Raw genomic sequence first — 27,854 nt, forward strand, 5'->3', positions numbered from 1 at the left:
TGATTGACGGGTCTGGAGTTGTCACCATGGGAACAAGGATGGAGGTGGCACAGCTTGAGAGCAGGATGAACACTGAGGACTATAGAAAGCTACAGGGCCTTTTCCTGGTGAGTGTTGCTTGTTTTTTTTTGTCAGTGTTTTGATAGTCTCATATTACAACACCTTTATTAATGTAATTTCCTGCCGCAAGAGGTCTCACATTCAAAACAGTGGCAAAAGATTTAGTTTAATAACATTATGAAGCAGCGTGGGATCATGGGAGTTGTTGTCACCATCAACCATCATTGCAGAAAATGAATAATTGTGCACCATCACGAGTGAGCAATACAAACAAGAGATGGCTAGCTAGTTTGCCGACTTCCTCCCTCACACTCTGATGTATCACCCCGTGTCTCCCCAGAAGTTATAGCGACTAGAGGGGTAAATGGGATGTGACACCTTTTACAGACAACCAAATGAAACGCACCGTTACCTTGTAAGCCCGCGGGAAGTACGCCATAGGCTTTGAAGCCAATTTGACATTGTGACCAAACTGTGCAGTTAAACATCACATGACGCACATGGGCCCAAAAGCACTTCTTTCCCATAGACTGAAAGAAGCAGCTGTAACAAAGTGGATACATATTTCTTAGCATCACAACCCCCAGGAAATGATTCGCTTCACTATCAGAATTTGATCCAGTCAGTCCAATCACATTTGGAAAGTCTCAAAGAGCTGTACAATTAAATTATTTTATCCCCGCTCAATTTAGCCGAGGGCTAAACAGGAAGTTAGCCGGCTCGGTGTGCATACTCGATGGGTGCTCGGGCCCATGGAGCATGTGCAGTATGCATTCATCCAGGTAATTTCTTGACAGTGGGAAGTGACTTTTTTGCCTTGGTGCGCCACTGAGCAATGTGTTTAGGAATGAACGGAGGCCCGCCTCCAACACAGTATCCACTGTGTTCTAATTACATGTTGAATACCTTAAATAAAATTACAAATTTCTCTGGATTTTAACATTGGTGGAAACATGTGGGATCTTGTAAATACATAACTCAACAAAATACATAAGATATGTCTAGTTGTTTTTAAACATTTTAATGTGGAAATGTTACACACTATGCCTTTAAAAAGCTGTTGTAATTTATGCAATATTTCTTTGTTTACCAGCATCCCAGAAGACCACGCCTTCAGGTCTCATCAGAAATGTGCAGACATGTCTCTTGTTGATCTCGATTCAGGACCCCTTGGGCGCACCTCGCTCCTTGTCCAGAACTGAATTCATCCATTTGGCTTGGTCGTCAGTTGGTCGCGGCTCCAAGGAGGAATATGGCCTCCTGTTCGACAGCGTGGTTGTCACTCAGGAGCACCGCGGCCTCCTTCTGGACGTTGACGCCATCAAGGAAGAAGGGCGTGTCGACTGGGGAGGCCTGTGCTCTTTTCTGCTGCTGGAGCTTTCTGACAAAGTGAACACCAGAAGCAGCAGTGTGCCTTGCTGGAAGCTGCCGCGCACTTTGACCTGTCCGCATCGAGACCCAGTTCAAAAGGTAAAGGAGTCACTGACCTGAGGAGACGGAGAGTTTGTGGAGAGGTTTAGAACATGTTGCCCATTTTAAACATATGATCTGTTGCAGGATGTTATCTGAAATCCATTTTGACATTGACGGACTGGAGAATCCAAAACTCTGCTGACTGGGTGGAATTCCACATTATTAAACATTGTGCGAGGAAGAGTTTGAAAGTATTAGGGTCTTGCTCATCAAAATGGCACACCTCTTTTGAGATAAATGGCTCTGGACTCCTTTAAGTTTAACATCTATCAATTAATATGTAAATGAAGCAGCCAGGAACAAAGTGCCTACTGCTGTGGTTAAAGTGATGGCTCACCACTTTAATCTTTCAATCCTGAGAATGTCAAAATGTCAGTGTTGTGTAAGTTGTTTTCCAAATGGCCGGATGGCTTTGACTCCTATACTTCAGATCAGACTTAAGAAGCAGACAGATTTGCCGCTTAGAAGACTTTTATTTCTGTCCGTTTAGTAAAGTGTGGTACGATTTAAGCACAGAAGACAAAACGGAAAATGTAAAAAATGCACTAACCCATATTTTTATATAACAATGGATCCAATGACAGGCATCACATGACCGTGCAGTGCACCTCAGCGCTGCGGAAAGTTTTAGCGTCTCTCAGCTGATTGTTTTGGTTTTACAGCCTCCAACTTCAGCTTTAAAATGTGATAATATGTCAGTGTTGTGTGCTTCTTCCAGTTTAGCTTCTGTTCTATTAGCTTTTGGTTCTACATCGACTTTCTTTCATCGGTCATCCTTAATAGCTGAAACATAATGGGGCTTCCATACTGGGAATCTACCGCTCACATTAAGAGTAGAATTTCAAACTGGAAGCCAATTTTTAGTATATGTCAGATGTAAGTCTCACAAGCAGTATAGTCAGTGCAGGTTATAGACTGCCAAAAATGTCAGTGCTCCATTTGCTGCCATCTGTAAAAAAAAAAGAAAAAGAAAAAGAAAAAAGTCGCTAGAAACTCATCCAGTACCAGCGACTCATCAGCTGTAGATAAATAGGTAATTAGAATAATTAGCGATAAATAGAGGACACGCCAATCTGAGAGATCCTACAAAGCCTCCAGTTGGCTGTGGGAAAGTGACCCAGTCTGCAGTAATTACACTGGTAGTATATTGAAGCCCTGACCTCTATTCTGTAAGTATTAATAAACCTTTCTTTCATTAAAGATATTCAGCGTCTCTTTCTCATCAGACACAGTCAGCTCAAGTCTTTTCTCTGCAGCTCTCAGTTTTTTTTTTTCTTGTAGCTTAGCCAATAAAATGGCATCATTCGGTAATCCTTTTTGTTTGATTGGTTTCGCCACAGAGGAATGTGCCCCACTCACTTGTACTCACTTGCATCCAGTAAGAGGAAGATTTAGTTTGATGGAGTCATTCTCGTGTAGTTTTACAGCTAAAGAATAGCAAGAAAGGAAAGGAAATGTTTTAAGATGAAATATGTGAGCTTTCATCTTAAAAGCTGTAGCCTCCATTTTACTAATTAACTTTCCATTAAGATGCTACAAACCTCATCACAAAGAGCATAAAAGCTGTTCTGACTTTGCCCGATCCATATATTTATCTCGGTTAAACGTTGTTGTTGTTGTGTGATGTCCTCTTGGCTCCCCAGGTGCTGCACCTGCAGGGTTCAGGTCAGTATCTGACCGTGAGTAAAGGAGGGACCGTGGGGCTGAGGGACGGAGAGGACATGTCCCTCCTGCACACGCACCGACTGCAAAACAGCACAGTCACACCCAAAGACCTCTGGGTCACCGACATGGTGCTGCTGCACAATGTTCACAAGGTGACATTCACTCGTAGAAAGTCACAGGACCAGCAGTTTGCTCTGTCTTATTGATCGGTGTTCTGGTTATGTTGCCACATTCTCACTCTTGTAGCGGAATTTAAATAACTGAACAAATGTTATTATAGAAATTCATTTAGAAATTAGAGTTGCAGTCTCAGTTTTGGGGGGGCAGATATTGTGCTGCACAGAAGTAAACAAGCTTTGCACTCAGTCGATTAATTATTGATCAGTGCTTTTTGTTAATGGCACTGCAGACATGATGCTGTTGAATGACGTTCAGAAAATCAGCTTTCACTTTTCAATAAAAAGACTATCAGTTATTGACAAATGCTCTCTGCTTCTAATCAATTCATACTTGTTTCTCCTTATTCTCAGATAGCTGTGTCTTTCACAAGTAAAGAGGTGTGTTTTTATGACATCCTGTCTAAACAAGCCCCCAGCTGCAAGTATAAACTCCAGGTAACCCCAGAGTGAGACCCTCTAATGTTTGGTTTTAGCATTTTCTGCCATAATAATAGTCTCTACTGTTGCACTCTGGTTATTGAGCATCAGAGTAAATGTGTGTAAAATAACCTGAGAAAAATGTTGGTGGACATGACCTGTAACACTGCACTTACCTCTTCTTGTCTTCTTTAGGGTCTGAGGTTTACTCCCTGGTGCCTGGACTACTGGGTGGATCCCTCTCACCCAGACCAGGCCATCCTTACCATAGGAGACATTGGAGGACAGGTAATACACAGAGACAAGCAAACGAATAATGGAAAAGGGAGGAAAAGAAGGAGGGAGGAGGAAGCAGAACATCGTCAGGAGTCTTAATTTTTCTGCATCATCGGTCCATTGCTCCATAACTCGTGTGTGTGTGTTATCCCAGGTCACCGCCTTACATTTTACCTCAGCTCATATCTCTCTGTTTGAGAGCCTCAGTCTGAGGACAGACTCGGATTCGGCAGACATCATCCTATGGGACGAGGTGATCAAAGGAAAGCATCGCTCCTGTTACACTGTGACACACCGAGCACACGCGCCCGCCTGGGTTAGAAAAGGTAGGAAATACAAGTACACACACACACACACACACACACACACACACACACACACACACACAAGCTCCTGTTTTCATGTGCTTTCAGTCTCTCTTTGATGATTGTCCAATGAACTTGTACAACTACACACAAGCAAGTCTCTGTTGTAGGTTTGTCACTCACCCTTCGTTGTCCCGTCTCAACCCAAACATCTCTGGTTACACTTCTTCTCTTTCACATTGTATGTAAATGAAGGAGTCAGCAGAAAGAGCCTACAATAGTAGATGCGTTCCAACATGCCAAATTATCTGAAAGCTGGTGTTAATAACTATTAGATTGCTGTCATTTGAAATCACTGGAGTTAATGAGACCCCCAAATCCTGCTGTTTTTCATTCCTGTTGTTAACAGCATTCACCTGGGGCCTCGGGCCAAAAATTCTTTCTATTAGTTGGGCAGAAAGAAAGCGAGGATGCAAAATCAGCGGCTCAAATGACAGAGATAAAGAAAGAACACACTCTGGGTGTCAGACATACCTGACGCTCACACACTCTTTCACCTTGACAGCTGGGATGAGAGCCGCTCTCTGTGTATATAATAACGGCTTATGCAACACCATGGAAATGCTTGGGCGTGTCTCTGTCACTGATACACACGCACACACACGTACTGACACACATGCAGCGAGCCCTGAGTCATCCACTTTATAGTCTTGCATAGCCAGACTTTTGACTATTGGCATATAGTCACGAGCTTGAGGTCTGGCCCCTTGAGATTCCCCACTTCAGCTCAGCCTGGGTAACAAAGAGGTCGCTTAGTTGTATCTCGATTGCATCATTCCAGTAGAGCCCCTCTGAAGAGTCATTGGGCTGTTTGATAATGATTCAGCAGAGGCAGTGCTCTGAGACTAGCTTTGCTGAAAGGGGAGATCCTGACAAAGGGGGAAAACAAGAATAAAGTACATATTAATAAGCACAACAAATGGGAAAACAAAGGGAAAACAAAAGAAGGGGGAAGCTGAGGAGACAGTGCCAAAACATTAAAAGCACTGGTTAATTGAAATTTTACGGGCTACATGTGCACGTGCATGTGAGACAGCAAGAGAGAGTGTATGCTAAGGTTTGCTGTATGTGTAAATGTGTGTGTGTGATGTTTTGAGAACGCGAGAAAGGAAAGGAGGGAGCTTGTGCGACTCTATATGTGTGTTTGCATACCTCTGGGGTGCTGGTGCTGTTCTTTTGAAGTTGCCCACCCTGCAGTATGAGTGGGCTGTGTACCATTAGACATGGCTGGTTATCCAGACCTCCAAACCTTCAGGCTCACGGGCCACCAGAGAGAGGAGGGAGGAGGGTGGGGGAGAGGGGGGGAAGGGTGGTGGAACAGAGAGGAAAATTGGGAGGAAATTAGGAGGAAATTGGGATGGACACAGACCCGTAAGGACAAGGAAGTGGGCTGTAGGAAGTGTGTGTCTGCGAGAGAGAAAAGCATTAACATATCCACATAATGTTGTGATCAAAGAAATAAAAAAGAACATTAAGGATGAGCGTTGGCACGTACATTAAAATCTCGCTAAAATGTGCAGCGATTTGTCGCAGAACAAAAGAAGTTAGCTTTGATGTACATAATATGTGACTCCTGCTGTTCCTCTTTCAGTTCTAAACTCACAGCAATGAGTGTGGCAGTACATTCACCACTGCCTAAAGCAGATGTTCCGTCTGTGGGTCTGCATCACAAACGATTCGATTTGTGATTTTTGTGTGTCGGTGAAAGAGAGAGAGCCTCATTAATCAATGATGAGTCATGCGACGCCGTCTGAAAATCCACTGATCTTTTCATTCACGGGACGGAGGAAAGATGTGGTGTATGAAATGTAATCAGGCGCAATTATTCGCCCCAGCCAGGCGGACGATCTTTGACCTACGACTGTCACATGCCATCTCGCAACCTGCGCTTATTTGTGCAGTATTTGAAAGCTAAGCAGCCTCTAATAGAGACGTGTGGCATCCGATTTAGCTGTTCTCAATCAAAGTGTTAATTGAGATAGATGGTGATGCAAGATCCATTACATTTTCTGTAATACCAGTGAGCAAATCAAACCGGCCTAATTCTATGCTGCACTGAGCGCCTGTGGATTGGTTGGTTTACCATTGCGGTCAATGCACATTTAGCACAGCCATTTCAGAAAGTGGATGTCCTTCAGAGTTCTGGTAGCAAAAGCAAAAATAAACAGTGTGTCATCATCAAAATATGCTGCAATGTTGCTTTAGATTGAATTTGTCGGACTTAAAAACTAATTTATTCCCTCCGCTAGTAACTTCTGCTGCATTATTGCTCCACACAGACGAGCTGCTTGGACGCCAACGGCCTGCATTTCTGATTGTTTTCTTGATTCTTCTCTTAAAATAAGCTCGCACGGAAAAAGTTAAATTCAAATCTGTCCGGATAAACACTTTCATGAGTAAAGTCTATTGTTCTGTCATACCAAGACTCGGCTTGGTCACACATTCCCATTAACTTCAGATCGGTCACGTCACTGGCGATGCTTCTGTACGCTGTGACCCCTCTGCTTTGCTGTTATTTGAGGCTCTTTCAATCTGCACTTTAAAGGCCACAACTGCCAAATTAAAGTCTTCATTATCTCCTTAAGATGTCATTTGCGGCAGATTACTGAAGGAGGTTTTCCATCCACTGTGTTCAGCATATATTTCTTATTTTTATTTCGAAATGTAGTCTTTTTGACCCTTTTCTAAATTACCATTTTTATTGAAAAATTTTGAGAAAGTTGCTTATTTAAAGCTCATTTCTGTTATAACTAATGATCAGATCTGACAAATTTCAGTCAGGTTTTCCTTTACGTCATTGCACAGAATTTGCTCTCATTAAATTCACAAAAATATCTTTTACTTACAGCTGATGAGGGAGATTGTTTGATTTTAATTCTTCTCCATCTCAGCTCAGCATTTGACACAGTTGACCATCTGATGGCCTTGACATGTGGGTTGGCATCAGGTATACTGCCCTAGACTACTTCAAATCTTAGTTATCAAACAGGACTTTTTCAGTAGTGGTCAGTGATGCCTCCACCTCTGGGGCCCCTCTGACCTGTGGTGTTCCCTAAGGCCCTATCCTTGGTCCTCTGTTATTCTGTGTATACATGCTACCACTGGGACATTTCATGCACTAATAAAATATTCAGTACTAGTGTTACAATAACAAAACCAGTGACGGTGAGAAACTGAAGTGTAATATTAAACAATGGCCTTTCATTTGAAAAGCAAGTTACAACAGTTGTTCAGTCAACATACATGTTTTTATACCATCTCCATGTTTGCCTGGATTTCCTCCAGCTGCTCCGATTTCGGCTCGACTGTTAACAAATACTAAAAGACAGATCCCATTTCTCCTGTTTGCGCCTCTCTTCACCGGTTAACAGCACATTTTAGAATAGATTTGACTGATTACCTTTAAAAGCTCGTCATGGTTTAGCTCCTAGTCATACTGCTGAATTGCTGCTCCTCTATGAACCAGAGCATAGCCTCAGATTTTCAGGCAGGGATCTGCTGGCTGCTCCTAAATCCCGACTCAAGACTAAAGTGGTTTTACGGTCAGAGCCCCTCAGCTCTGAAACTTCCTGTCTGAAGATCACTTGTCAAAACTCATCTTTAAAAAAACATGTTTTATTAATTTTTGTGCTTTTTTATATTTCCAATAGTCTGCGATTTTATTCTTTTTAGTATTGTTTTTGTCTTGTATTATTGTTGTTGTTGGAACACAGTATTATCTAATTTTATTTGCCCCATTGCTGTCCTGAAATGTTCTTATCCCGGTTCAACCATGTAAAGCCCTTCGTAACTTTGGTTGGAAAGTGTTGTATAAATGAAAATTTGTATCATTATCATTCTTCTTCTTCAGACAAAACAAAAATACAACGTAACCAGGTGAGTTACAAAGACAAATCAGTTGCAGTTCTACATTTGAAACCAGCTGTCACACCAGTGTCTGGTGCAGTACTGATGCATTGGAAACAACAGATTTACAATTCCAGAGTTAACAGGAACCACACAAAAAGGAAAATAGCTGAAAAGTTAATTTAGTTGCCTAATTGTCTGTTGTATGCTGTCTTCTTAACATCCACTTTCAAATTGACTCTAGCCATCAGCAGGCTTGTTCTTTCTCTGTGTTACTCACTCCTCTAAATGTAGCAAAGCTAATTACAGTATCCGTCACAACTAATTTATTTTCACTTTGCGACTCTTTCCTGTTTCAGTACATTACCTGGGCTCACTGGAGGCCTTTGTGTCGTGCAGCACCAGACCGCAGAGCAGCATGGTGGTCGGCTGGAGGGAAAAAGAAAGCAGGAGTCTACGAGTCACTTCTTTCTTTACAACGAGGGGTGTGTGGGACATGGACCACCACCGTGGACTCAATCTGATAGGTGGGGGTCAGTGTGTGCTCAGACTAACAATACTTACTGGTGATGTGAGAGTGTAATGGAAAGTGTTCATCCTCGACTTGTCCTCTCAGGTTTTATTCATTTAGCCTAAAATCACAAATTTGTCTCAGAGCATTACAATCTATACAACATCTGACACCCTGGGGCTGCGGAATATCACCTAAAATCAATATCAATATTAATTGCTACATTTACCTCAGTAACGATTAATAAACAGTATCTTATTAAATATCCTCTCCATCCATATTCTCCATCCTCACTGTAGAGCTCTTATTCTTTGTACTTGAAATAAACAGAAAATCATGGATTATGATCATTATATTAGTAAAAGAACAATTTTAAGTTATGTTGGGTTTTTTTGTGCTAAAACAGGCAAATGAAACGACAGCAAAATACGCTATATTTCACAGCACTATCAAAGTAACTAATTATATATTGATCCCAATAACGCTATATAACTGTATTTCCGTTTCGCTTCATTGTGTCCTCTATCACATTGACTGAAACCAAAGTGACTTACGTTTTTTGTGTGTATTAGCGCTATCTCACCTAGAGCTCACCTACCTGCCCTTGCTGCTTTTGTCTTTTTTGAATGTGGTCCAACAAGTTTTATTTTTTAAATACTTTATTATGCATACACAAAGGCACACAGGGGCATCCAAACCATCAAATGCAACACTGAATTGGTTGTCGTGGGGAGACTAAAGACAGTGTGGTTTCCTGTAATTAATTGCAGTCAGCGCCTCTACTAATTCGGGACGTTCTGATTGGTTGCAGCCACAGCAGGTGTGGATCATCAGGTCTTGCTGTGGAACCCTTGTGTGACCTTGGAGCCAGTTTGCGTGCTCAGCGGGCACACAAGCCCCGTCACTGCAGTTCGCTTCATGCAGACCAAGCAACAACTGCTCAGCTACTCCAAAGATAAGGTAGGGGTGTGTGTGTGTGTGTGTGTGTGTGTGCGTGCGTGCATGCGTGTGTGTGTGTGTGTGTGTGAAGCACTCTGCTAGAAAAGATAATGTAATGATAAAGAGCCCTATCATTGTATTATTAATTGTTATACCTTGCTATAATTACTGCAGAGGAAGGAGGCTGTGGTGCAAATGATTGGTAGCCTGCTCCACACCATTACCATTATAAGAGCTGGCGTTTCTCAGGATTAGGACTAGGTTTCCTTTAAACCCTTCTTCTCTCTGATGCAAAGGGGATGTTGCTGCTTGAGCTGCTTTTCCTCTCTGTGCATGTTTGCCTTCTTTTTGGCTTTTCTGAAGATAATGAATATTTTAGAAGTGATTTATGTTCCATCTGCCTTCTGCTCAAACACCATCTGCCATTGCAAGAAACTCTGAAAGCTTTACCTCAGTTTCCTCTGGAAGACTTCCTGGAACAGCCGCAGTCGTCTTGTTTTGTGCCGTAAAGCAGTGTGGCAGAGTTGTTGTGAAATCTGGCTAGGTGGTACTAACGTTATGTCGAGGCCACTGCAGTAACCTTACCTTGCGAGGCAGCTTGATTTGCCAGACCAGTTAGTGTCCTATGAGGAACTTCAGGGCGTTCTTTTTTTTCTTTTTTTTTCTAAAACAACAATTTCAGCTCCTGAAAAAGTTAGATGTTGCTGCAGCAACATCAGAACTGGAGGATATTTCTTTATTGGAAAATGAGATAAGAACAGCACCGTGAAGGCCTTTCCCCTCTGGAAAGATGCTTTTGCTCGTCTCTCAACTGGCTTCGGCAAGAGTTCTCCTACGTCACATGGTTCATTGATCTGATTGGTTGAAGTTAGCCTGTGATAGACGGTAGCAGACAGATGGTTCATCCAATCACACTGCCAAGTGTTTTTCAAAAGTGCCTGTCCAAAGATGACTTCCCAGATGGTTCTGTGTAACAAACCATCTGGCGCGTCAGGTCAAGAGCAACCATTCTTCTTGCCAATGATTGCATTTGTTCTGTAATTATGATCATGTCTTGTCATAATAATTGGTTTCAATAGAAGCAGTGATTCATACAGCTTCTAACCTTACACTTTCCAGGTCCTGTGTCTATGGGATGTATCCAGTCAGCTGTGTGTTCACCGTCTGGCTGATGTCTTCCCAAAGACTCAGGAGGACACACACACCCTCCTCTTCTTCCATGAGGAGCGTCAACTCCTCCTGCTTTCCTTCAACAGTCTGCTTCTCCTGCTGGAGACCGTGAAGGAGGAGAAGAGGAGCAGCAGCCATGAACACCCTGTTACCTGTGTGCTGTATAATAGTCTGTTCAGACAGGTATGCAGGTGAAAAGGCTCCCTGGGACTTTCACTGACTCTTTTTCTTTTCTTTTTGTTTATCCAGGGACATATGGCCCCAGGCAGACAGTATTGATGCTGTAAACTAGATGTGTAATTTGGGTTTTTTCTGTGGTAAATATATTAACGAAGCAGAAATCTCAGACCTTGATGATTTCTGTGATAGCTGACTTTGAAAGTTCATTTTTTAATTGGGAAAGAGCCGTTGACAATGCAATCAACTCAAAGTCAATGTAGTAGCTGTTCTGGAGCTTTCAACTGTACCACGTGCTCTTCATCAGTACACTTGCTGGATTTTGTCCAGTTGTCATGAAAATTTACAGTAGATGCTCAAATTTCAGGTTGAGGACCTCTTGTCCGTTGCTCTCATCCATCTGCTAATGAAGGCCATGTAATCTGATATAGAAGCTACAGAACAGAGACGAAATGGACCTTGAATGCGGTCAGGTTTTTTTGTCAGTTCTCTAAAAGTTTCTTCAAACAATTAAATGCAAAGTCTTAATCAAACTACAGGCTGTGTTTGTATTCAGGAAATGTGCTGAGCTCATTAAATGTTTGGGAATGCTGTCATGATGCTGTTGCAGTGATGCTAAATTTAGTATGTCTTGATAACACTTTGGTTTGATAGAGGCTGATATAACTCAGACACTAGAAGGTCAAATTCAGTGGAGGTTTTCACAGAGGAATAATGCTTTCTACCTTTCTGTAAAACATACGTGTCATTATTGTGTTTCATTGCTTTGTTCCTTTTGCCCCACTCCGTGTACACAGTGTAGGAACACCACACAAATAATAAAACCGCTAAAGTATCCAATATGAACAGCTCTCATTTTAAAAAGTGCATCCACTCTTTTTCCCCCCTGCTTTTATTCTCTCTTGACAGCATCATTAGATGCATATTTTCTTCAGTTGTGGCTTCGCACTAAAATAAAGTGTAACGAAGCGAGGAGTATGGTTTGGCAATGCGAGAGTCATTAAAGAATATCAGCAGACGCTGCCTCCCTCACAGCATAAAAAGGATCAAACTCTTTTTGATGATTGATATCCTCCCTCTCTCTCTCTCTCTCTCTCTCTCTCTCTCTCACTATCTCTCTCTCTCTCTCTCTCTTGCTGCAGGTAGTCAGCGGTGACTCTGCCTCCTCTGTGATCTGCTGGCTTGCTGACACTGGCCAAAAGGTCAAGCAGTTCCACCGTTGTCATGGCAACGCCAAGATCTCCACCATGGCCCTGGATGGTACGCAGACCCGGCTGTTTACTGCAGGCACTGACGGAGAGGTTAAAGTAGGTGGACAGAGTACACTCATTTGGCTGTGAAACATATTGTATAGCTGCACGTCAGTCCTTACAGAGATGCAAACCCTGAAATGCACCGACGGAAATGAAAAAACAGGAAGGAATAGAGTTTGACGACATGATGCTAAGTGGCGGACTGAAATTCTGAGAAAATGTTTTCAAAGAATTGGTAGCTAGTACTAGAAAATTAACATTTCACTGACTTAGGTAATTCATCCATGAGACTGACAAAATTAAACAGGCGTGCTGTCAGAAACAAGCAGGGTTACAGCTCTGCCAGTTAACCTCAACCCACTGACATTATTCTGTGCGCACAGTTCTTGAACAAAATAAAGGCACAATCTTGTGCATCACAGAGAGCGACTGTATTAGGACTGTCACACTGACACTGGCAGCAGCGGGCCACCGTGCAAAGTGCTGGCCAACCATTGGGAGCACTTTGGGGTTCAGTGTCTTACCTGAAGACACGTCAACAGGTGGACAGGTAGAAGTGGGGCATCAAACTGCCAACCCTGTGATCAGTGGACAATGCACTCTATCTCCTGAGTCCCATTGTGCAAGCACTACTTAGTTATACATGTAGATACCTTGTCTAATGAGTGATTTTTGTGTTTTAGCTGTGTAGCATGTGGTGCTCTGTGGCTGTGTTTGCACTCCACATTCAAGCCCAGCATTATGACTCCAAGCTTAGAGCAGTTGTTCTCAACATATTAAAAAATAAATGAAACAATGATTATAATTATGCACATTACAATCAATATAATCAGCCACATCAGCTCTCTGACCCCATGAGCCCTTGTGAGAATGCAGCCATGTGCATCCAGTGCATGTGCGAGCTGTGTCAGGTATGGTGAGTGTCACCATGCCATTTGAAACAACTACACAAGTCATCCTTAGTAGAGGAAGCAGGCACCCCTTAGGCCAATTAGCAACAAGATGCGTCATCTCTCCAATTTTCATTAACATGAACCCGTGGTGTAGCAGTTAGGGCCATTCAGAATTTGAAAATTAGACATTTTGATTACAGCGTTCCCATTGGGCCAATCAGCGTTTCTTTGCTAAATGCCAGAGCACAGATCCAAACTGCGTCATCGTGCAAAAACAGGGCAGAGAGTGTAAATATTACCTGAGCTGTCATGTTTGATGGATGTACAGGTGGAGAGTAGCTTGATAGTTTGCATCCTCATGTGGGCGGGCAAAAAATATTGACATTTCAAAACATCTTGACTGGTTGGAAAAATAAGCAGTTTGACTGCTTTCAGAAGTGAATACAACTATTTCTGTTCCCTCTGTTTTTTTTCCAGACAAGGAAAACAGGTAAAGGCTGACAAAAGGCACTGACATGTACCGTTTGTGTAGCAGCTCTACTAAACATGAGGGTGACATGCTGGTTGGTGTTGCCATTGGTGTGCTTTGTGTTATTTGTGTCGTCTTTTGTAGGTTTGGGACTTCAATGGCCGCTGCCTCCACAGAATGAATGCCGGCCTGGGTCAGGCTGTGGAGATATCCCAGGTCCTGCTGCTGAAGAGGAGTATTCTGGTGATGGGATGGGAAAGGTACTGTAGATGTGTGTATTTAAGTATGATTATTAGTTTTTGCTTACTGACCGTATTCATCGTCTGTGTCTCTAAATGTGCAAAAATGTTCAAATTTAAGACCCAGTTGTATATCAGGTATTCTGATGCAGTAACACTCTAATAGACTATGAGTGAATGACACTGCACCCATTAAAGAGTCAGAATGAGTATGTGTGCATGTGACAAACAGTGTGTGTGCGGGTGTGTGTTTGTGTTTGTGTGTGTGTGTGTGTGTGTGTGTGTGTGTGTCATCTCTGGCTCCCTGTGCCTGCCAACCACTCAGAGCCAACCAGACATCTGGACTCTAATGAGTATCACTACCTTGTGTGTGTGAGTGTTTGTGTGTGTGTGTTTGTGCGCGTGTGTGTTTGTGCGCGTGTGTGTTTATTTGTGTACCCACATCACATCTGCTCTTCATCTTCATCATCATCATTTCACACCCAGCGAGCTGAACTCAGCAGTGTGCTATCATCTAGTTATACGACTCCCTCTCACTCTGTCTCTCTTTCTCTCTCACACACACACACACACGCACACACACACACACACACACACACACACACACTCTGTCTTGCTCTCTGGGGCGTCACAGCAGTAAGGAGAACATAGGCGACAGATCAGCAGCAGTAAAAGAAAATACTGCTGTTATGACTTTCATCACTCATATCACTTCCTGTTTTCTCACACCCACCTAGACCACAGTTTAATCCATATAGTGCTGTGTCGCATGGCATCTAATTCAAAGTCCTATTGCCTTGTGCTGCTCATACGATCTCATGCAGGCTGAAATATCCACATCCCATAAGACATACTCCACAGTCTGAAACCAAAGGGCATCAGTTTTTCATGTCATGTACAGTACCTGCACAACAATAAAAAGCAATAAATGTGCTGTAGTGACATAGAACCATAGATGAAAGAAATGCATCATGCACATGAATGCATGATGCGCCCCTGCTATGAACTTCCATATTCATCACAAACGGCATCTTGATGCATAACGTCTCTAAACCAAAGTTTGAATCTGTTTCAGGGAAAATATAATTTATAATGGAATAATCTTGCACATGATCCCAATGAAGTATGACAAGATAAATTGTATTAAGTCAGGGACTGGAGCTTGATTGGGCAGTGCGAGGCTGAGAAGATTCAGGTCCTGAGAGGTCTTCAGGGGAATTGTGGATCCAGGACAGGGGTAGTGAAGACAGAGAGCAGCAGACTTTAACAGGCACGGGAGAAGCGGACAGAAGCAAATAACATCGAGCAGAATACAAGGCTGCAGCGTAGCAGCACTAACTGCCAGGTGAGACTACGATCTGGCAGGGTTGATACAGCATAACCAAGTATATGTAGACATATACTGTGTGACTGTGGTGACAAGATGCAGCTGGAGGCTCCGCCTTGACTCCGACACACCTGCAGACAATCTCACACACCCACACACACACACACACACACTCTGAGGGAGATGAGAGGGGACTGCAGTTCAGATAATGTTCCAGGGGCAGATGTAATACTGCAGTCTCCTTTTTAACCTTGCTACATGCACATTGTGCTACCAATCTGCTGCTAATGCCACGACTATTATTAGTACTACTACGGCTGGCACTGGTATTACTACTACTACAACTACTCTAGTAGTTTCTGCTACTAAAAATCTGCTATGGTTACCAACATCACTGCTACCATTACTGCAGCTGATACTACTACTTACATCACTTAGTGGAGCGGTGGTGTGTGTGTGTGTGCGTGTTGATGAGCCAGCTTGCACTGTACAGAAAGCCTGTGAGCCTTCTAACACACCTTGACACCCTTCTCACTTCTCACCACCACCTTCTCTCTCTGTGTCCCTGCAGGATGTTAACAGTGTTCCGTCTGCACTCCTTCTCGCAGTCTTTTGTTGAACCATCAGAGTGGAAGGGAGGCGTTCAGCATCGCAGCGATGTGCTCTGTGCCGCGTTCCAGCCTCCACAGACTCTGGTCACAGGTGTGTGTGTTGTCTTCGTATGTTTGTGTGTGCATGTGATGAGCACTTAATGTATTAACAAGAAAACTCAGAAGAGACGCAGTAAATGTAAAGATGACAGTCATTTCACCACCACACACTGTTCACCAACACACTTTATTCGGTAATTCACTTATTGTGAGTGCTGTGTCGACTTTGGTTTGGGCTGACGTGTACCCAGTGTCATGAGGGTGCATGTGCTCCTGCATTTTGTGGTCTCTCTCCTTTATAAAATACAGTCTCATGACTTAAATTAAGAATGAGGGCTCATGCAGAGGACAGAGAGATAGAAAGAGTGGAAAAAAACAGGCTAGGATATGAAAATTAATCTGGGAGCAGTTATGTGTTGATTAAAGTAAGTGGTGCTGTTATCAAAGGACCCGTGCTCCACACGTCTCTCTCGGCTGGAAATAGCGCTGTGTTTTTTTGTGTGTCGGTGCACAGGTGGAGGCAGAGAGAGACTTAACATATTCAGACCTGTCAATCCTCCTATTTTTCCTGGGATTTTCTTGTATTTTATACTTCTCTCCCGCTGTCCTTCCATTTAAATATTAAATCTCCCTTATTTTTAACCTTTCTTTAAAAAGCTGGCTGTAACATTGACGGTAGGCATAACAACTTATTTGATGTGTTTGCTACAATCCCCTCCGGTACAGCAGGTGGCAGTATGCAGAAAATTAGCTGTGACGAGAAGTCATTCAAACTACAACTGCCACTAAAATGAGGAGAAGAAGGAAAAGAAAAAGGATGAACATTAGAGGGATGAGTACCTGCCAAAAAGGCTAAAAGTATCTCACCAAGTGGGAGGAGGCTTACCTGTACTCACTGAAGAGCAGTGTCTGTCAAAGTCATGCTTTTTATAAAATATGCCACACAGATTTCAGGGAAAAGAGACAAATCTGGCAAGCATAAATGCACCCAAGAGGCCCAGAAACATGCTCCACCAATCACTGTATTTATACTGTCTCTAACATCAATTTTCATAATCTCCTTCTCCTACCAGTCATCTCCGACCGTGGTCACTTAATGTAGGAACTAGTTAACTCAGTCCTTGCTGCTCTGATGTTTTAAAGCAGCTGGTTGCCTCGTGGTGAACATAGGAACATAGGTGTGTCCCCTTGTCTAAATGTAAGGCGTATGTGGACAGTGGTAAGGGTGGTGGGACAGCCCAGGAAGGGGTGTTTTCATATCCCAGTGTTGACAGGTATACATATTTGAGAGTTCACAGTCAAAAGCACACCTGCGCTTGTGTGTGTGCCCATACGGCCTCATACTATCACACTGTGAACACTATGAATCGGCACAACATAAATAAGTAATTTATTCCTCAAAGGAATAACAGCTTCCTTTGTCTCAATTCTGAGGTGACATTCGCCTCACAGACTGAAACTTTTACTCGTTAGAGCCTATTAATTGGCAAATGTGGCTTTAATTAAATTCTTTATTAAAACTACATTAAAGGCAGGTGAACCGGAAAGGTCAAGCAGTATGTATGATTAAAAAAACACACATGCAGTCCTCTGCTCAGCGATAGTACTCGTCTAATAAGAAAGAGATTAAGATCTATTTCCAATAAAAAAGTTACAAATGCTTCTCATTTTACGTATTTGTATTACGCGCGTGTGTGTGTGTGTGTGTGTGTGTGTGTGTGTGTGTGTGTTTGTAGTAATATAACCATAACTCAGCACCACCCACAGAGAGCTTGGAGGGACAATTACTCAGGCCGACAAATTTCCTCTTCTGTTTTTGCTGTTGTTATTTTTTTTGTCTGTGTGTGTGTGTGTGTGTGTGTGTGTGTGTGTGTGTGTGTGTGTGTGTGTGTGTGTGTGTGTGTGTGTGTGTGTGTGTGTGTGTGTAGAAGTAGTAGGTTGGACCAGCAGGGGTGGGTGTTTTTGTGTCTGTATTTATTACCTCACTACTATTGCTTTTGCAGGAGTGTAGTTGCACCAAATATTTGGGAAAAAAAAAGCCAATAAAATTATGCATTGCAGAAAATCATCAATCATCATCAAAATGATCAGGCGACTGATCGATGTGTGGATTTGGTCGCACGACGAGAAAATGACTCACACATGTGAAGTCAGTTAAGAGTCCTAAAATCACAGCAGTGCTTATTAAAATGCAGAAACGCCAGGCGCCTCTGGCTAACGGAAGAGCAGGCGAGGAGTTTTTCTCTTCTTTCTGTCCTCCTCTGCGAGTTCACACATTCTTTGGAACTCATCTCCAAAGTTTTGCGATTGATTTGATTTTACGGTCTTTCTGTCTTTATGATTTTGCGGACCCTAGAATTCAACCCTTTGGCACTTGATCCCGCTTGCTGAGCCGTCACGTCGAGCAAGGCGAGACTGACAGCCACCATTACAGAACGTGCCTGTTACATGAATAAATCAGCATCCAAATAAAGGATCATCAGAATGGTCTGTTAAGGTCTTTAGATGTGAAGGCAGCTTACTTTGAAATACCAACAAGCCGTCGTTATCACATCCTTAGATTTTTATGCCTGGGGGATTGAACTGGCAATCCTCCAATCACTGGTCCACTTCTATAACCATCAAACTGCAAACACCCTGAACCCAATCTTCCCCAGTATGCTCTTCAGCTTGTGAAGTTGTATCACTTTGGTCCACGTATTGAAAGTTCAGTTTCAGTTTACTCGTCTGTGCGAGCGGAGCGCAGACACAAACCGCAGACCTTTCTCTGGCCTTCCGATAAGTACAGAGAGCGATAAAGTGAGGGATGGAGGTGGAAAGGTAGATAAGAGTGGGTGCTCTTCAAGCTGAAGGGAGAAATGGTTTGGAAGGAAATGAGTAGTTGGAGCTGGAACAAAAGCACAATTCAGGAGCTGCTCTGTGAACTTGGAAACTTCTTCATAGTTCGCTCCCCTCTTTCTTTGTCAGTGTGTTCTGCTCCTCTCTCCGCCTGCTTCCTCGCTTCTTTTCCCCGTCTCTAGCTGACACTCCCTGTTCGCTTCTGTTTATTTTTTACCTCATCTCCCTAGTTAGCCTGCTGCATTTCTTACCTCACACACACACACACACAGACACACACAGACAGTCCCACGCTGCACCCACCACCTCCAATTTAATCCAAATGCCCAATTTAAATTATGTTTATTAGAGCTCACTCAGTGGGAGTGAGGGGAAATGAGACATAGTACTTTCTGTCTTTCAAGTGTGTGTGTGTGTGTGTGTGTGTGTGTGTGTGTGTGTGTGTGTGCGTGCGTGCGTGTGTGTGTGTGTGTTGTATGCTGTATGCCTGCAGGGGTGGGGGTTTATACATGGAAAGGGGGGATAAAATTATGTATGTTGGCTTGTTTGAAGGCGTATTTATTTGCGTAGGTATCTGAAATGCAACAGTTTGGTTTTCTCAAACTAAATAACTGAAAGCTTTTATTACTAGTCGATGCAAGAAATAGACAAAACAAAAGCCGTGATTGAATATTTGCCAGAAAATCCCCATTTATCATTACAGTTCTGTCACCGTAGTGATGCCTCTTGAGGCCTTGGCAGCTTGTCTGATGCATGCAAATGACTTGTTTGATAAATAGCATTTTATATTCGAACCTAAAATGCAGCACTCTACATGATAATGTATTTGGCATGGAGTTAATGGTTTCCCATGGAAAGTTATGAACACTTTGTGCGTGTCAAGCTTGTGACGTTTCAGGTTCTGGAGTGATTTTCTGTCGTCAGATCTGGTATATCCAAAGAAAAAAAATGTTTTGTCCAAAAACAAACAAAAAAAAAAAGAAAGATGTAATTCATTCATAAATTCCTCCTTCACTTTAATATCCCGTGCATTCCTCTATCTCTCGGTGGCTTTTGAGTGATTGTGAAAAAATCATGAATCACATTCACGTCCCGATTTCTGACGTTTCCACACTTATGTTGGCAAAAGGTGGATGTGAACCTTCACTGTGTTAATTTCTACATTAGCTATTTTTGCTAATTCTTTCTTCCCCAAATCCATCGAACACAAAGATGGCTTCTAAAAGCAATGACGCATTCGCTTCAGCTGCCAGCATATTTCTTCAGGGTTGCAGTGAGAAATGCTGTTTCACATCAAGGCATGCGTCTTGCCAAATTATGTGCTTGTGCTGCCAAGTGAAAGCAGTGGTGGCATCATGGCCACCAGTGACAAAAGTCAATTTAAAGTTCTGTTGGACTGTGTGTGTGTGTGTGTGTGTGTGTGTGTTTGTACATGCATCTGTTTGTTTGTCTCTCAAGTTGAATCAAGTTGCAGCAGGAACATTTGGCTGATGTGGGACTAAAGTCTCCTCATTCATATTCAGAGTCTTCGCGAGGTTCCGCTTGGCTTCTCGCACGCAGACACTGTCAAACACACACACGTGCACACACACACACACAGCAAGGGTACATGTACACAGGGGTCCTGTGTACCTTCTTCAGTCACAACCTCCCCCTTTTCACTCTTCCTTCTTCCCTCAGATCCCCTAATCCTCCATGGCTGAACACCTTCCAAGCGACCAAGGACCAACTCATCTGAACTTGGCCAAAATGTTTTAGAAAAGGAAATGCATGTGTCGAAATCAGAATACTGAGTGATAGCAGTGGCATCTTTTTCAAAGAGAGTGTGCTCTGATTTATACACACTGTATATTTCAGTTTCTTTGTTGACAAGTGAGTGACTTAAAGGGGAACTACTCTTCAAGGCATGTGTGAAAGAAGTTTTAGTATTAAGTCTTTTATGGCTCCAAATGGACCTGTGATGGCTGATAAATGTGCTCAAGTGATGTCAGATGAGGCAGTGGTGGTTAGGGCTCAAGAGTACAAGTCACCAAAAGTTGTGCGTACTTTCATGCATTTCCCCTTCCAATAATGAACATGTTGCCCTGTGCTTGTAGGCGTATGCGCTGTGGTGTGTGAAGTATATTAGAGCACTTTAAAAAGTTAATGAAGGTGAGGGTAATCCAGCTCCATTTTAAAGCTCAACGCTGTGTAGATGATGCACATAATCAACACTCCCTCACCTTATACCCCCTCCTTATCCCTCTCTGTCTCACACACACACACACACACACACACACACACACACACACACACACACACACACACACACACACACACACACACAGCATGATAAAAGTCACTTGAAATACAGAGGCTGGCCCTGGGCTGCATGAATAATGCAGGCAACCCACACTCTCATAAACTTTATACCTCCTATGGCTCATGCATACACACCTCCCATAGCTAACACACTCTTCACATATCTCATTAACTCCTGCTGTTCGACTGTCGAGCCACCTGATTCTTGCCTTACATAATAAACACACACACACACACACACACGGCTTTCTTATTTATAATGTAGATAATTTGGAAAGCACTTTCTCTGGAGGTTAATGTTAAGGTTTGAGTGGTTGGAACAGATGGTAGCTCGGGACAGATGTTGAGCTTTATCAACTTTAAAGTTGGTTTAGTGGCTGGCTTGCATGGTTCAGCAGCACGACGCAAGTAAAAGTGTTTGTGTTGAGAGAGAATTTGCGTACGTTAATATTCTTTTGAAAATGTGACATTTTCTTTCTGTTCCAGTGGGCTCAGTTCATACGAAAGCCTCAGGTTGTTGCAGTGTATTTGTTGATCCAAAAGTGTCAAAAAAGCAGTGTGCAGTTTTATGAGTTCTTGCACTTCACATGTGTACAGGAAGCTACGATGGAGAGATTATAGTGTGGAACAACAGCACAGAAAAAGCTCTGAGGAAACTGCGGCCACATGCTGAGCACCAAGAAGGCAAGAAGCAGCTCGGTCTCACTTTCACACACAAATGCAAATAAATTCAACAAACAGCACTTCATTTTCCATTTGTAACGTTAATGTGTCTTGCTCCTCTGCCTGTGAGCTGCCCCTCATTTCTTAATCTTTGAATTCTTTGCTTGATTCTGATTTTCTAGGTCTTTTCCCCAATTCTCACATCATTGTGAACTGCAAAGCAGTCTCTGATAACTCCAGTGCCATCACTAGATTGTTCTTTATACCAGGACGCACACCTGCAGCTGCAACTACAGGTGAAATAATGAAATGCAATTAAACTTTGAAGTGTGGGTTATTTGTTGAAATTGGTTCTATATGATATGTTTATGTTTAAACATTACAAAGACGGTAAGGATTCAGGTATCTTGTGCTAAGTTACTGTACCGTAGCGACACATCAATGATTATTTGATGTACTGAGTTTGCGTCAAGTTTCCCAATTGTGAGCTACTTTTCATATGCAGCAACTCAAACTCTAAAGTTAACTTTTTTCTTTGTTGTTTTTAGGGTTTTTATTCCCATTTTATGTTAATCCTGCAGTAGCTGCTGCTTCTGCTAGCTGTAGCTGTTAGCTGCTTGGTTAAAACAAAAAAGCCTTTGGACCCTGCAAAATGAGTTGGAGCTGTGAGCCCCAACTCATTTTGCAACCAAAACTTTGTGTGAGAGCTGATCAGGAGTGACAAGGAAACAAATGTTTATGTATGTAAACATTGTCATTCATTCATTTCAGTAAACCTGTAACCATGTGACACCACCCACAGTTTAAAAAAAGCCCTGCAGAGAAGTCAGCCACATCTTAGTAAAACCACAGAACATAACTGAGTTCAAACATTTTATTATCAGCAGCTGAAATGTATGTGAATAAAATCATTCTCTCCATGGCAAAAAACTTTCCAAAACATCCTGGAGCAAGCGCCAACACGGGCACCTGAGTACGCAGTAGCCTCACCCTGCTGAGGAAAACCAGCAGGAGAGGAAGTGGGGGGATGCATACGGCCTCACATGAGGTCATGAAAGGCTCAGGGCGTCCGTCTCCAGTGGTCCTGGTGGAATGTGCATCAATGACCACGGAGGACAGTGAGTGTTTTCTGCTGCGACAAAGGGGTCTGCCTCTGCCCACCTGAAGCAAAGCCACACCTGGCCCACCATCTGCAGTTGCAGGCTGCACTCACTGGGATGGGGACCTCCCTGTGACAGCAGATCTACTGTTGCATTCTGGGATCCCAGAAGATAAAATGACCTCAGGAACACATCTTTGAACTGAGCCCTAAAGGGCATTGACAACATGCAGGGATAGAGACTTCATCCCGCCCTCACATTTGATGGAAGTGAAAACGGCCATGCTGTCTGTTCCTACATGACCTGCTTCCCCCGTATAATTGTCTCAGGGCCAAGTAAACTGCTTCCATCGCGAGAAGGTTGACAGGCCACCCCTGTTGGCCCAGGGGAATGTCTTTTTGGACAGCCTGTGACTGCCTCCACCACATGAGGACCCTGAGACCTCCGCGGGACAGGGTAAGTGTTTTCAACTTGTATCAGGGCAGGCAGACGTTTTGGCATCCCAACCAAAGCTGAGATGGGTGTGTGTGCAACAGAACCTGTGACACAACGTGGACAGCTGCAGCTCCAAGTCCCTCCCCAGAAAGGCAAACCTGAAGAACTGTCTGTGATCTGGACTGACGGGAATGTGAAAATGTCCATCGTGAATGTCCACTGTTATGAACCAATCGCCTGTCCTTATGGCTTGAAACAAAAGCATCTGAAACAGAAGTGTCCTTGAGATACTTGTTCAGCTTGCTCAAATCTAGAATTGGGCAGGCTGACCGGACTCAGGACAGTTCTTAGCCACCTGGGAGTCAGTGCCAATTTCATCCAATCAAAAACACCCACATGCCCAGAGGAGCTACAGCCAGAGCTGCCTGTCTTATCCAGATTGTCTGAAGCAGAAAGGGACACGGCATACATGGACAAGCATTAGCAGCCACGCACTCGTCTGTCTTGTGCATGTGACATACATATAGTGTGCAAGGGTTTACTTGGGACCCACAGGCGTAATTAATTCGGTATAATGTTCCTGACCTGAGCGTGATAGTCACATGGTTACAGGTTCACTGTAATTAAATAAAACCAACGTGGCCTCAGCCACTTTTTGACTCTGCAGCTGAACATCTACTCTCCTTCAAGAAAAGGCTTTGTTGAGTTTAACATCATTTTGGCTAAGGTGTCATCTGTTTTATCTCTACCTGTGACTGGGAGATTGGACCCTTGATGGTCTGTGGGTGGTCAGACCTGCTTCCTCGATTGATAGTGTATCTGCTTCTGACCTCAAAAGCCTGCTGTGCTTTGTAAAAGAAGAACAATTCAGGTTTTAAAGGATTTTCTGTTGTTCAACATGAGGCTCAGGTGGTGCGTAACAGACGAGGCGTGTGGAAAGGTGTTACTGACCCTGAGATTTATATATATATACAGGGAAACCCCAGTTCATAAACTTTGTCTCTGACCTACCATACCTCTTGGCATTCTGCATTTTTCACGCTTGTGTTATTGATTTCGTGTATCTGCTTTTTAAGTTGCCAAACACACTCCTGCAAAAGTAATGCAGTCATTATTCCCAACATGTACTGTCTATTCATTCATTTGCATCAGGTTGCGCAGACTTGGTGTCCTGTGGAGGTTCAGGTGTGGTCAGACTCTGGAACACCGTCCACAGCCATCTGGTGGGACAGTTCACTGCTCACATAGGAGACCTGGGGTCTATCGTCATGACTGTCAGCCCCTGTGGAAAATATTTAGTCACCGCTGACAGGGAGGGAACACTCAAGACTTGGGACATACAGGTTGGTTTTTGTAGCACACACATATTGTATATCAGCTACGGTGGACCACACTAATGCACCCTGAAACTGCGTGACATTTGCGTGTACTGTGAGATGGACAAGAGACAGAGTAACAAAGACAGAGAGAGTGATGGAGACTGGTGAACACAGAGCCAGAGGGAGGGACAGAGATCAGGAAACAGACTGTGGTAGACAGAGTGAACCTCGATATTTCCATTAGATCAGGCATGTTGTTCACTCTGAAAATGACAGCACTGTCTGTCATTCTGAAGCCTCGGCAGCTTGCTAGAGCACAACCAGACCAGTCAATCATTTAGAAAATCTCCAGTGATATATTGGCAGAGGGAGGCAATGCCCCCATCCTATTTGCTATTTTATTTTAAATTTTAGAGGCAATCTGAATGAATGAGAGGAGTATTGTTGTAATTGTACATCCCGTTTTTAACAGAAATACACACTGAATTGTGTGGAAAAACACTGATTTACTGAGACTTTTGCTTGGCAAGTTAATTCCAATTGGAGAGGATAAAATCATTAAAGGCTAAACATAAACACTACCATGTGTTTGGTAGCTATGGAGTTTCTGATAACTCAGAGAGGCCTTTTGACTTTTTGACTCTGATTATGAAGTCTTAGATCACGCCATCGGTATAAGGCGTAGCTGCATCACTGTCATGCTCATAATCGCAGTAAAAGAACACCCTCTCGGGTATTATTGCCACAATATTCACAGCTCAACTCTCTGTCACAGTTTATAAGAGGGGATGAATTCAAATGGGTGCGTCTCATTTGGCTTCCAGTTTAATTTATGGAGATTTATGTATATATGTAGCAGAGTTGAAGAAGTTGGACAAGCTCAATGCTCTGCTAGAAATCCTGTCCTTCGGCAAGTTTTGAGCACGCTCTGGAATCAGCTGGATGACTAACATGATTGCACAGTATACAGTGTTGTGCTCTCAGATACAGGACTTCACAGTTCAGTAACAGGTCTCGGCCTAACATGATGAAAATATTGATATTATTATATCTTCAAAACAGATATAGCCAAAGCCAGAGAGCGTTCAGTTATCCCCTCCGCTAAACAGTGATTGTCCAAACATGGCTTATCAACCGCAAGAAGGCGCAGACCTGTCAAGCTTTGGATTTCTTCACATGTTGAAGCCACGTGCAGGGAGCTATAGCAAGAGCATACTCGGTATCTGAAGAGTTTGGACGGTGGTGCCTTTTTTTAATCAGACAAAATATACAAAACAGCTAAAATATAAGAAATGGCTTAAACAGTGTGTTTACCTGCTCTAAGCTCAGTTTCAAACGTTTTGCAAGTGAAACCAGCTAGCTTACTACTTGTCGTGGGAATAACGCGCTACAAATGCATTACTGTAATTCTACTCCTTTTGGCGGTCATTAGAGTTTAGGGTACATTAGCAGCTCAGCGCGGCTCCTTATTGGAAAAAGGGATGTTTACACTCCAGCAACCGCGTCTAAACCTGTCTCTTAGGTCTAATCCTTAAAGCCTTTTCCGTTGGAAAAATAAAAAAATAAAGCTTTAATCTAATCTTTCTTCATTGGCCATGAATGTTTTTCTATAATAAACTATCCAGTCTGATCTTTTGTTCCTTTTCACACTGCACCATAATACCAGAACAACAGTAACTTTCTGTTATCCACAGTGGAAGAACTATTTTCTGTTCCTTTAAATCAGTCCACCACATGGATCACCATCTGGTGAGGATGCTGACTTTTTTCTGAAGACATGTCCCTTTAGCTTAGTCTTTGAGCATGTTAAGTATGTTTCCATCAATTGAATACTTAAACAATTTTACGCAAATTAGGAATATAGCTAGTTGTTGGTAGTAGTCGGCAAAATCTACAGTCAATAACAAGAAATGCAAAGCTGCTTTCGTCTACCTCTGTGTGAAATCAAGAACCCAAATCATAGATGAAGTAATCCAGTGCTCTGCTCCTCTTTCCCACAGCATTATTGTCTTGATCCAGATGACAGGACAACCAAAGAACCTCCAAAACTCCTACGTAGTTTCCGCCCACACCTCGATCGTGTGACTCACCTGGAGATGTGTTTCCAAGGCGATCGTCTCCTCCTTCTCTCGGCATCATCAGACTGCAGTGTGGCTCTTAGCTACCTGCCCGGAGATACCGTTGGTCTGTTCGGACAGGTACCCAAACACACCCTTTATGTACGCTGCGGTAGCTTGATTACATAACCTGTCTGAAATGTCTGAGATTACTTGTTTTGGATGGCAGAGATATTATTCAGCACCACTCAAGGAAATGTCCTCAGATGCTTGTGGTTCAAATGTACAGCGGTGCAGGCTGCCTTTGATAAAGCCTCACCTCCCACTCTGGAGCGTGCCGGTGGGTGGTAGTATTCAGTTGACGAAATGGATATGAAACCCAGCATCAAGCCACGGTTAGGAGTGTGTGTGTGTGTGTGTGTGTGTGTGTGTGTGTGTGCGCGTGCGTGCGTGCACGTGCGTGTGTGTCTGGGTCAAAGGAGGCCCATATTAAGTTAGCCTGGGGCAGTTTCTGCTGGGTGTTGCTTCATTTCATTTTGCCTCAGGCCCACACGCACAGCCACACAAGTACTCCACATCCCAGAGAAGAGCATGCATGAATGAAAGCCAACATGCATGTACAGCTACACACATCTACTGTGTAGTGTATACAATACAAGGAAATGTTTTCAAACTACAGAGTAAATGCCTGTTCACATTTGTGGCAACCCGTACACAGAGAGCTAGACAAGCCGTCTGTTTAAATAGTTACTTTACTATTTTTAAGCGGTATTATTCCACATTTGTATTTCATTCAATGCTGTTGGATTCAGGCATTGTCTGCTAAATGTTTATCAGAGGTGAGTTCTGGAAATGAAAGACTACATCCATATTCAGCATATCAGGTTATGAAAGGATGCACTGTTCATTTTCAATATGCTTTCGAGCAAGGAGAAAATACAGAGACAGTGACTCACATTGAAGAGCTTCCTACTGGAGTGTGATGAGAGTTCCTCAGGCAGACTGGACTGCGTGTTTTAAACCCCCAAATCCACACGACCCCAGCTAATCTGCTTTTTAAACGTGGCAATCTCGTGGTCACAGGGTCACCTTGCAAACCAGCAAAACTCACGCCGATCCCAAATATTCTTGCTGTTTTGTCCTTGCTGCTGTAGGAGGAGCAGTGGTGCTTGGAGAGACATGGACCTCTGCACCCACAGCAGGGACCAGGGCAGGCCGGGAAGACCACATAG

General features: G+C 43.2%; 1 protein-coding gene across 1 annotated transcript; it reads left to right on the top strand.

The window, feature by feature from the left end:
* Window positions 1-26: 26 nt before the first annotated feature.
* On the top strand, window positions 27-27,854 carry LOC121609171 (WD repeat-containing protein 49-like). Its single transcript, XM_041940734.1, has 17 exons — window positions 27-107; window positions 1,225-1,530; window positions 3,177-3,350; window positions 3,729-3,812; window positions 3,990-4,082; window positions 4,225-4,396; window positions 8,641-8,808; window positions 9,604-9,752; window positions 10,851-11,084; window positions 12,221-12,385; window positions 13,838-13,953; window positions 15,831-15,961; window positions 21,646-21,747; window positions 21,894-22,007; window positions 24,399-24,589; window positions 26,566-26,763; window positions 27,777-27,854. Exons 1-17 carry the CDS (start codon window positions 27-29, stop codon window positions 27,852-27,854), a joined length of 2,556 nt encoding a protein of 851 aa, XP_041796668.1.

Source organism: Chelmon rostratus, chromosome 7 (assembly GCF_017976325.1).
Source record: "Chelmon rostratus isolate fCheRos1 chromosome 7, fCheRos1.pri, whole genome shotgun sequence".
Classification (NCBI taxonomy): Eukaryota; Metazoa; Chordata; class Actinopteri; order Chaetodontiformes; family Chaetodontidae; genus Chelmon; species Chelmon rostratus.

Bases quoted from the DNA above. Each gene is read 5' to 3' on its own strand.
- LOC121609171 (XM_041940734.1), top strand. From the start codon at position 27: ATGGGAACAAGGATGGAGGTGGCACAGCTTGAGAGCAGGATGAACACT. The intron at 8,809-9,603 runs GTGGGGGTCAGT...GATTGGTTGCAG, and splicing joins CCGTGGACTCAATCTGATAG to CCACAGCAGGTGTGGATCAT. The intron at 11,085-12,220 runs GTATGCAGGTGA...CTCTTGCTGCAG, and splicing joins ATAATAGTCTGTTCAGACAG to GTAGTCAGCGGTGACTCTGC.